At 43.6% G+C, this 11,451-nt stretch overlaps 1 protein-coding gene across 2 annotated transcripts in view; it reads left to right on the forward strand.

Moving 5' to 3' along the window:
- The window catches only part of exoc6b (exocyst complex component 6B), a 152,906-nt gene that overhangs the window by 136,539 nt on the left and 4,916 nt on the right, over positions 1-11,451 (forward strand). For both annotated transcript variants that reach the window (XM_050067922.1, XM_050067923.1), the window contains one exon: positions 7,959-8,071. In XM_050067922.1, coding sequence (XP_049923879.1) covers positions 7,959-8,071 — 113 coding nt within the window. The remainder of the gene's footprint in view (positions 1-7,958; positions 8,072-11,451) is intronic.

Genomic DNA, 11,451 nt, shown 5'->3' on the forward strand with positions numbered 1-11,451 from the left:
GTCACTTCTCTATCTCCTGTTGCCTCCTTTTCTTTGTCCTCTTCCTTACTTTGCTTTTCTCCTCTTCTCCTCTCACCACTCCTTTTTGCGTTCTTTTCTTATGTCCTGTTCCCTTCGCTCCTTTCCTTTCTCCTCCTCTATCTCCATCTCCTAGGTTCTCTCCTGTCCTTTCTTTCTCCTCTCCTCACTACTCCTCTTTGTATTCTCTTCTTCTGTTGTACCTCCCCTTTCTCTCCTTCTCTTCTCCCCTTTCATTGCTCCTCCTCTGTCTCCTATGTTATCTCCTTTCTCCTCCCTATTTCTTTACTTTACTTTTCTCCTGTCTCCTCATCACTCACTTCTCCCTCTCTTCTCCCCTTTCATTGCTCCTCCTCTATCGCTGTCTCCTACATTCTCTCCTTTCTCCTCCTCATTTCTTTACTTTTCTCCTGTCTCATCACTCACTTCTCCCTTTCTTCTCCCCTTTCATTGCTCCTCCTCTATCTCTGTCTCCTATGTTCTCTCCTTTCTCCTCTTCATTTCTTTACTTTTCTCTTCTTCTCATCACTCGTCTTCTCCTTCTCTTCTCCCCTTTCATTGCTCCTCCTCTGTCTCCTATGTTCTCTCCTTTCTCCTCCCTATTTCTTTACTTTTCTTTTCTCCTGTCTCCTCATCACTTGTTATAACTAAGTTCTCTCCTTTCCTTTCTTCTCCTCTTTTCTTTGCTTTTCTCCTCTCCTCCTCTTTACCTTATCTTTTCCTCCTTCTCTTCTCTCATGGCACTCCTCAGTTTCCTAGGTTCTCTCTTTTACCTTGTCCTCCTCGTTTCTTTACTTACCTCTCTTCTCTTCTCCCTTCGCTCCTTTCCTTTCACCTCCTCTATCTCCATCTCCTATGTTCTCTCCTGCCCTTTCTTACTCCTCTCCTCACCACTCCTCTTTGTATTCTCTTCTTCTTATGTCTTTTATCCTCTTCTCTTCTGTCCTCCCATTTCTCCTCTCCTAGGTTCTCTCCTTTCCTTTCTCCTCCTCATTTCTCTACTTTTCCCATGTCTTCTCTCCTCATCACTCCTCTTTGCATTTTCTCTCCTTCTCTCCTGTCCTTTCATTCCTCCTCCTCTATCTCCATCTCCTTGGTTCTCTCCTTTGCTTTCTCCTTTTAAATCTTTGGATTTCTTCAATTGTCTTCTCCTCTTCTCCCCTTTCATTTATCCTCCCGTCTCCTCTCCTACCCTTTTTTTCTGTTCCCTCCCTTTTAATTGCCTCTTCTCACTCTCTCATTTGACTTTTCTCCTCTCCTCATCCTCTCTTCTTCATCCTCTCTTTGTCTCTTCCCCCATATTCTCATTCTCCTCTGTCATTTTCTCTTTTTCTTCTTCTTCTCTTCCTTTTGTCTCCCCTCCTTTTCTTTTCTCCTATTCATCCCCTTGTTTCGTCTCTCCTCGCCTCTCCTCATCTTCCCTCTTCTTCATTTTCTCCTCTCCCCTTTCCTCATCTCATCTCCTTGTTCCCTCCATACTTCCACTTGTTCTTTCCCATCAACTTCACTTATCTGCTCTCCNTTTTCTCTTTTTCTTCTTCTTCTCTTCCTTTTGTCTCCCCTCCTTTTCTTTTCTCCTATTCATCCCCTTGTTTCGTCTCTCCTCGCCTCTCCTCATCTTCCCTCTTCTTCATTTTCTCCTCTCCCCTTTCCTCATCTCATCTCCTTGTTCCCTCCATACTTCCACTTGTTCTTTCCCATCAACTTCACTTATCTGCTCTCCTCTTCTTCTCTTCCCTCTCCTCTTCTTTTCCAACTCCTCTCACCTCCTCCTCTCCTCCTCTTGCGGAGCATTTGTTTTCTGTTACCTCCAGTACAGTAGAAAGAGCATTAAAGCAGAGACAGTGAAGTTTGAGTAAAGACGAGCGATCTGCTCTGAGATATCATGAAAATCTCGTAGACCGCAGTCGCCAGCTTATCTGTCAGTGTGTGTATATGTGTGTGTGTATGTCTGCCTGCATGAGTGTGTGTTAGCAGCCTCCTCACACACACTCACACTGCACATAATGAAGTGACAGAGTTGTTCTCACAACCTCACAGCCAGATGATATTTGTGCTTTCTGCAGCTGCCTTTATTTATGTGCATACCTGTTTATGTGTGAGCCTGTTTTCATGCAGCCTGCGTGTGTGTGTGTGTGTGTGTGTGTGTGTGTGTGTGTGTGTGTGCGCTTGTTTATATGGGAAGATTAGCAGGTCAAACCTCGGCCGTGCAGAGGGTGAACTCGGGGACAAAGGAGAGGGAGACGGAGAGGTGAATACAGAAGTGAAAGGACCAGAGGGAGGAAGGGAAGTGTGGGAAGGAGGAGGGAGGGAAAAGATCAGGAAGTCCAAATCAGCCATTCGTCTTGTCGTCTCCCTCCCCAAAGCCAGATTTAGAGGAAACACCAGTTTTAATAACTCTGTGGTGAACGCAGAAAACGTTTGGGTCACTTCCTGTTTTCATGAATCGCTCGGATGAGGTGAATTCAGGTAAAAGCCGTGACCTCGTTAGTCTTTAAACTGGTGGAGATGTACATGATCCAGGTTATTAATTTAGTCCTGCATCTTAAACACTACTTGACATTAGAAGACTTTTGGATGCAGGGACTTTATGCTCCGTCATTGAAGGAAAACTTCACCCTGTAAATGATCATTTCAGTCAGGAACACTTCAGTCAAAGAAAACTTTCCATTTGCAGTATTCTGTTCGGCGGTATGGCTCTGTTCTGGGGCCTCTGAACCTTTCCTCGGGTCTATGCAGAAAGCCTCTTCCATGTGCCTACATGGAAAGCCTAAGGCGGAGAGAGCACACCTCTCTACCCTTCCACGTGCAAATGAGGAAACCCTGAGGCAGAGGAACCACGCATCCCTGCCCTTCCATGCGTCTACATGGAAAGCCTAAGGCGGAGAGAGAGCACACCTCTCTGCCCTTCCACGTGCAAATGAGGGAAGCCTGAGGCAGAGGAACCACGCGTCCCTGCCCTTCCATGCGTCTACATGGAAAGCCTAAGGCGGAGAGAGCACACCTCTCTCAAGTGAGGAAAGCCTGAGGCAGAGAGAGCACACATCCCTGCCCTTCCACGCGCCTACATCGAAAGCCTAAAAGGTGCAGACACACCGCACTGACATCAAAGATCTAGCGGCGACGGAAGCCAACTGTTGCGTCGTCTACGACGCCTCACATTGCCCTGTGTCAGTTGCATTTGAACTCACTACACGGACTACATCTGATGGCCAAGTAGCACCTACGTTCTACGCATGCATGAGAGAGAGCGGAGTGAGAGAGTGGTACATCCTGTCAGCCGAGGGGTTTCCTATCTGTGCAGCCGAGCACTGCAGCACCTCCACGGACTATTACATTCAGACTATTAGATTCCTCCGCAGGCTCCACTTCACACAGCTGCCCGATAAACCCGCTGCTTCGTCCCACTAACCTGAATAATAAACCAGGGCTTGGTGCTCCAGTTGGATCCAAACGGAGAGCCGGGGCTAGCTCAGAGACTAGTGGAGGCTAACTGTCTGTGCTTCCCTCCGGTCATGCGGAGGCTAACGCTCCGCTAGCCGCTCACAGTTAGCTCCAGTTTGTTGTTCAGGTTAAAGTGGGAAGAAGCAGCGGATCTGTCGGGCAGCTGAGTGAAGTGGAACCTGAGGAGGAAGCACCGGTTAGCCCCCATTTCACTACAGGCAGATTCACTCGCTACAGGGGCGAGGAAATAAAACCTGAAAAGCCAATCAGAGTGATCTCTCTCACTGACAAGCTCCGCCGCCGATTCAACATGCTCAATCGTCCGAAAAGCCGCCGACGCCAAAGTGCCGACGGTGCAGAACACACCGCAAAAACTAGGGTGACAGACGCTCACCAACGGCCTGACTTTGGTCGGCGGCCGACCGTCGGCTTGGTGTGTCAGGGCCTTCTCAAACGAGGAAAGCAGAGAGAGCACACATCCCTGCCCTTCCACGCGCCTAAGGCAGGGAGAGCAGCAGCAAAGACCCCCCGGGAACAGAACAGAGCAGCATCAATGACAAACAAATGACATTGATGAGTCAGACACAGCATTAAAAGGAGGAGCTGGGGTGGAAGCAGGTTGCAAAGTGGCTTGCAGAGGAAGCAGCAACAGTAGGCAGGCCAGAGCAGTTTGAATTAAAACAGAAAAGTCTTCAGCCTTGATTTTAAAGATGCATGGGGCAACATACTGAACGTGTCTTGCCCATCTTTAGTTTTGACTCTGGGGACGGAGAGCAGATCTATCTAATGAGCTGAGAGGTCTGGATGGGTCGGTGGCACAAGATGAGGAATGTGTTTTGGCCATTAAACATTCAGCGCTTCATAAACCAACAGTAGTGTTCTGATATCAAATCCTCTGACAGACAGGAAGTCGGTTGAGAGACACCGGAACTGGAGTGATGTGATCCAGTTCATTGTTCTTAGCGAGGACTCGGGCAGTGGTGTGTCTGATGTTCTACCGTTTGAAGATATCGATCCGACCAACTGAAATCAAGTCCATGACCTTTACATCTGAGCTACTGTAACTCTCACTGAGTGTTTCTGTCTAACGGCGACTGCACGACAGATTCCACAAGCAGGATGGAAGGGATCTAAATCAAATGGCAGCTATTTGGCCCGTTTACAGAAGCTGACAGGAAAGATTTCGTACGTGTGAGGCAGATTTTCAAGATCACATCACTCCTAAAGTGCCACAGATCCTCGGAGTAAATAGAGTTCATTCTGTTTCCTGCTGAACAGTCAGATGTCGTGCAGGTCAGGCAGCAGTCAGCTGAGTCAGTGGGACATTAACGAGGCATCACTGAGCAGCAGCAGCGCTACGACCCAGCACTTTTTCTACATTACAACAACCAAATTACACGACTCTCCTGAATCCCATCATTCCTCTCCAGCGTGTCCCCCTCATCTCTCCTGCTTTTACTCCTTCCTGTTTTTCTTGGTGGCGCACCTCCGTCGCCCGACACTCGTCCGTCCCCTTCTCTCCCTCTTATCTATCCATCTTCATCTGCCCTTCCTTTACCCCTTCTCTCCGCGCTGTTATCCATTTTTCTCCATCTGTGTCTCTTTCCATCTTTACTCTCTCTCATTTTCTCCCCCACATGTGGTTTTGCTCTCCATCCCTCCCTCCCTCCCTCCCTCCCTCCTTTTCCTCCTCTTCTCTCATCCCTCGATCACATATGGTTTCTCTCTCTGGATCTGTGTGTGTTTGGTGTTACCCAGAGTTCACTGGGGCTCCCTGCTCGTGTGTGTATGTGTGTGTGTGTTACAGACAGAGATAGAGTGTGTGTGTCTGCCGGCTTACGGGTTTGCCTGCCTGGGCCTGTTTATGTGTGTGTGTGTGTGTGTGTGTGTGTGTGTGCGCGTGTGTGTATTAGGTAGGGTTCAGCAGGGCAGCAGCAGGTTATGCAACAGTTTTAAATGTGGGCCATTTAGAGGAAGACTCCACCCCTCATCTTCTTCCCTCTCAGCCGCTTTTTCTCCCTCCCTCCTTCCTTCAACCCTCCGCTCGTCTCCCTCTTTCCTCTGCTGCATTTTGCTGGGTTAATTTACCTGAAGATAAAAAAAAAAAATCCCAGAAATTGAGTAATAGGGAAAATATCTGGGAGATCTGTGAAGTGTTATTATGATGTTTACACAAATACCCATCTGGTGTTGCACCACCTGTGTGTCCCTCCAGAGTTCTTAGTAACTCAGACTAGCAATTAGATCACTTTGGATGCACTATTAAAACTTGAGGAATAACTTCGCTGGAAATTACTCAAGTAATGTGTAATGTGTAGCATTGTTCAGTCAAAAGCAATCAACCATGCAAACAGGAAGTCACTGTCACATCTCAAACGGTAGCACAACTGCCAGAATAACAGTTTAAAGCCCAATTCAGACCAATGACTCACAACGAGACGAGTCGAAACAAGCAACTACTCGCAATGCGTTCTGTAACGGGGGCTGTAGAAACAGGTGACATGCTTTAGTCCTAAAACCAGCCGCCGGCCATTTGACCAGCTGAGTTGCAGGTGACACCACCTGCCGGCTTGAGTCGAGCTCAGACCAGCCAGTTCACACCACTGCGACGTTTCTCTGCGACGTTCTGAAACAGTTTCGTCTTGTTAGAAATCTTTGCTGCGACGTTCTGAAACAGTTTCGTCTTGTTAGAAATCTTTGGTCTGACCTGGGCTTAATGTGCAAACATGGAGAAATTCAGAGTCATTTTCTGTAACCACTTATCCTGTTAGGGGTCGTACGGGGGCTGGGGCCTNGCTCAGACCAGCCAGTTCACACCGCTGCGACGTTTCTCTGCGACGTTCTGAAACAGTTTCGTCTTGTTAGAAATCTTTGGTCTGACCTGGGCTTAATGTGCAATCATGGAGAAATTCAGGGTCATTTTCTGTAACCACTTATCCTGTTAGGGGTCGTACGGGGGCTGGAGCCTATCCCAGCTGACACTAGATGAGAGGCAGGTCACACCCTGGACAGGTCACCAGACTATCACAGGGCTGACACATAAGCCCCTTTTACACTGCCAGATTTTCCGCGAATGTTGGGCCGTTTTGCCAGCAAGCTGCGAGCGTTTAGACACACAGAGGCAGATTGGCGAGTTGATCCAAGGTGCCCAATTTTGCGCCTCGTAGGGTAGATATATTGGTGGAACCTTTTTAGTTTAAAAAGACCGAGGCGGCCTTCTGCAACGGGAGGAGCTGTTGATGACGCCGCACGTGCGACCCACTGGTGGTGGATAAACAGGAAACAGCTGATAGCAGGAATTAGCGAGCAGCTAGTAGCAAGGGGGAAACGCAAACCTGACAGACACTGTAAAGATGAGCAACTGGGGAGACAAGGAATTGCGCGCCCTCCTTGCCCTCGCAAACGAAGAGGCCATTTACCGTCAGATGACGGTAACGGTGAAGAACGGGCCAACTTACGAGAGAATCGCCGAAGGACTGACCAGCCGCAGCTTCCCTCCCACGTCACTGTTCACGTCACACGCTGAGCTACACGTGTTGTTACTTGCTCACGCCCCCCATTGCCCCGAAAAAGGTGCATTCTGTATAAACAAAAGTAGGTAGGCGGCATTTTGCCGCACTCCCCGATTTTGTTTTTATACTGCCAATGCTGAAAGAAGACTGATTGGGCTTTCCTGCAAATTTGCACAATTCCTGTTTAAAAAGGGCTATAGAGACAGACAACCATTCACACTCACATTCACACCTACAGACAATTTAGAGTCACCACTTAACCTGCATGTCTTTGGACTGTATTTAGAGTCACCACTTAACCTGCATGTCTTTGGACTGTGGGAGGAAGCTGGAGTACCTGGAGAAACCCACGCTGACACAGGGAGAACATGCCAACTTTAAAGTGTCTAAAAAAGTTTACATATTTATCAAACATTATGATTGAGGTCATACACGTCAACAATATCCCATTACCTCTGTTACACTTCAGTCTAAACAAATCGAATGTTGGCAAGCTAACGTTGGCCTGACAGTTCACATGTAAATCTCTACAGAATTTTTTTATGTGCTGCAACCTGTTTCAGTGTATTGATGAGTAATTCTCTACTTACAACATGTCTAGACTCAGTTTGATGACCAGCTGGTGCAACCAACTCCAAAATCGTTCATGTTGGTGCTTCAGTGTTAAGCAGTAGCTGACTGTCATAACCATTTTTGGCAGCTAATCAGTGAACAGAGGAATCTGAAGACCACTAACCGTCCCCACTGTCACAGGATTTACAGTACCATACTGTACAGTACCATATTCATAGGCTTTGAAGCTGCTATAAGCTCAGATTTTCCTGCTTTTAAACTGGTTACCCATTCTTACTCAACATGTGTTGGCGTGGGCCATCTGCTACCATGATGTTCTCACTTCATAGCATACATCTTAATCTTCCCAAAACTTGGGAGTGAGTCAACATCTTTCCATTAATCTCCCTTCCTTTGTTCTTCTTTATCTAGTTACTGGAACTGTTCACCCAGTGGGATTGGTCCACCTACCTGGCTGACTACGGCAAACCCACCTGCAAATACCTGAGAGTCAATCCACACACTGCACTGGCTCTGCTGGAGAAGTAAGCAGCTCTTCATTCCCATGGTTTTCCACTCTTTCCTCTCTTTAGTTTATCTGTGCTGCTGTTCCCTTTTTCCTTCTTTTAATCCACTAGAATAGAGCTGAAACAGTTAATCAGTTACGTGACCATCAGAACATTAATCTTAAGCATTTATGATCATTAATTATTAATTCTTTCATTGAAGAAAACTGCAAACCGTTGTCTGGTTTCAGGTTTTAACTGTTTCATGTCATTGTTAACGGAGCATCTTCAGGTTTTGGACAGCTGGTCACACAAAACAAGCAACTTCAAAGTAAAGTGTGATAGACATTTCATAGAGTGATCCATTTCGAGACAAGGCAGTTTTATTTCTTACAGCCAAATTCAGAAAGATGATTTTTACAGGATTAGAGTAACATTTGGTTAAATAAAAAGTACTTATTGGCTTCTTTTTAAGAGGAAGACAAGGAAATTGCTTTCACTCTCATCTCTGTGTTAAATACAGAACTGGAGTCAAGACGAGGTTAGCTTAGCTTAGCTTAGCATACAGGAACAACAGGAAGGGCTGGACAATATATTGATATATCTATATTGTGATGTGAGACTAATTATTGTTTTAGGCCGCTTTCAGACCCAGAGTTGTCTCCTTTGGTCCGAATCAGGGACTCATTTTGTCACAAAGTTGTATAATTGCCTAGAGTTGGTTCATGTTCTCACTCACAACAGCATTTACAAGCGGATACATTCTCACCACAAATGAACTGCACCTCGGGGGCAAATGAACTTGAGTTCAATTAAACCAAACCAAACAGGGCAGGTGTTAAAGCACCCTTAGATAACTTAAACAATAGACAGACAAAGAAATCTTAATTGTGGTTCACAGCATGTCAAACTCTTTGTATAGACAGATTAACATATTTTGTAAGTGATTTAGCCGATAACGTAAAACAAAGTAAAAAGACAAAACACAAATCTCAACTGTGGTCAGTATTTTTTGTACCTTTCTGTGTTACATCCACAGTATGTAATTTCATTTGTTTCTCAATCAAAACAACGACAAACGACACACCTTGATGATGTCATTAAGCCATGTGGGGTTGTTTATTTCCGATGAAAATCTATCTGACGTGACTCAGGCAGAGATCATGTTTAGGGACGAGTTCATGTATCAAATTTTATTCTCATTACCTGTAGTTAAGTTATGTCGAATTGTTCTAATGAGACAGCTGCTTAGTCAGTCACGCTAAGTTGCTAACTTACCATTAGCATTACATGAGTTGTAGCAAAACAATCATACTCAAAATGTTGAATGCTGTCGTAATGTTATAACATTACTGAACGCATTAGTGGACAGTTTCGTCTTCTTCTTCTTCAAGCAATTGTCCTCAAAATGCAACAAATTCTTATTTTTGTATTTCTTTTTTTGTACAAATTAAACAGAACAAGAGTCAACATACCATTAGTCAGCCTCAGCTTTGAGCTTTGAAAAGACAGCTGTTTCCAGTCTTTATGCTAAGCTAACAACCTCCTGACTCCAGCTTCATACTTAACACAGACATGAAATTGATATCATCAAACTTTTATTCTCTTTTTTGGGAAAAAAACTAATACCTTTAATGGAAAAGAAGGAAAATTCATCATTATTCACAGCTTTTGATCAAAGCACCAGTTGACCTTTGAGAGCGCCATCCATCCTTATCTCAATCTCAACTGCTCTTTCTGTCTCCTGTCTGTCCTCTCCGTCATGTTTTGACAGGTTATCTAGGCCGTGAGTATTTTCTGTGGTGTGTTTGCGTGTGTAATGTTGAATTCTGGCATGTATACAGACCACTAAAGTGTGTACAGACAAGAAAGAGAAATAATCTTTCAGTGTGATTAATGTTACTTAAGGGATTGACATGGCTAAACACACACACACAAACACACGTCCTCATCACAAATAAATAAAGCCATGTCTTGATGATACAGATGTTTATCGCCATTACCGTTGCTACAATAATAGCCACAATGTGGATCAGCGTAGAGCCTGTGCTGCTGTGGGAAATGTGATAAAAAGCACACATACACATACAAAATTTGTAATGTGAATTTGTGGATTACGTTCCGTAAAAGTCATCACACAGATACATTTACACACTAGAAAGGTGCAAACTTTTGAAACTTCAGGAACAACCATTGATAGTATGTTCACCATGTCATAACCTACTAGTTTGTGGACTACCATTTTTAGGACTCGATTTTGGAATTCTACAAGTCAGGTCATGATAATTGCCATAAAAGTTGCAGCATGTCATGAAAAAATCCCCCCCAAAAAACCTCACAGCATTGTATACCATAAATATGCCAGATGAAGAGTCATAGTATGGTATAAAAAAAGTCATAGTATAACATGTTGTTCAAAATAGCATAAGAAAGTCATAGTATAGCATGACGTCCAAAATTTCATGAAAAAGTCATAGTACAGTATGTTGCTCAAAATTGCATTAAACTGTCATAGTATAGCATGTCATTCAGAATTGCATAAAAAAAAGTCATAGTATAACATGTCGTTCAAAATTGCATAAAAAAGTCATAGTATAGTATGTCGTCCAAAATTTCTTGAAAAAGTCAGAGTATAGTATGTCATTCAAAATATCATAAAAAAGTCAGAGTATAGTATGTCATTCAAAATATCATAAAAAAAAAGTCTTAGATAGTATGTCGTCCAAAATTGCTTGAAAAAGTCATAGTATAGTATGTCGTTCCACATGGCATAAAAATGTCATAGTACAGTATATTGGTCAGAATTGCAAGAAAAAGTCACAGTATAGTATGTCTTCTAAAATATCATAAAAAAGTCATAGTATAGTATGTCGTTCAAAATGTCATAAAAAAGTCATATAGTATGTCAATCAAAATTGCATAAAAAAGTCATAGTATAGCATGTCGTTCAAAATTTCATAAAAAACTCATAGTATGTCGTTCAAAATTTCATAAAAAAGTCATAGCATAGCATGTCGTTCAAAATGTCATAAAAAAGTCATAGTATAGTATATCGTTCAAAATTGCATAAAAAAGTCATAGTATAGCATGTTGTTCAAATCAAAATTGCATAAAAAAGTCATAGTATAGCATGTTGTTCAAAAGTTCATAAAAAAGTCATAGTATAGCATGACGTCCAAAGTATCATAAAAAAGTCATAGTATAGCATGTTGTTCAAAAGTGATAAAAAAGTCATAGTATAGCATGTTGTTCAAAAGTGCATAAAAAAGTCATAGTATGTTATGTCGCTCAATATGTCATAAAAAAGTCATAGTATAGCATGTCGTCCAAAATGTCATAAAAAAAAGTCATAGTATAGTATGTCGTTCAAAAGTGCATAAAAAATTCATAGTATATTATGTCGTTCAAAATGTCATAAA

Source organism: Epinephelus moara, chromosome 17 (genome assembly GCF_006386435.1).
Source record: "Epinephelus moara isolate mb chromosome 17, YSFRI_EMoa_1.0, whole genome shotgun sequence".
NCBI classification, from domain to species: Eukaryota; Metazoa; Chordata; class Actinopteri; order Perciformes; family Serranidae; genus Epinephelus; species Epinephelus moara.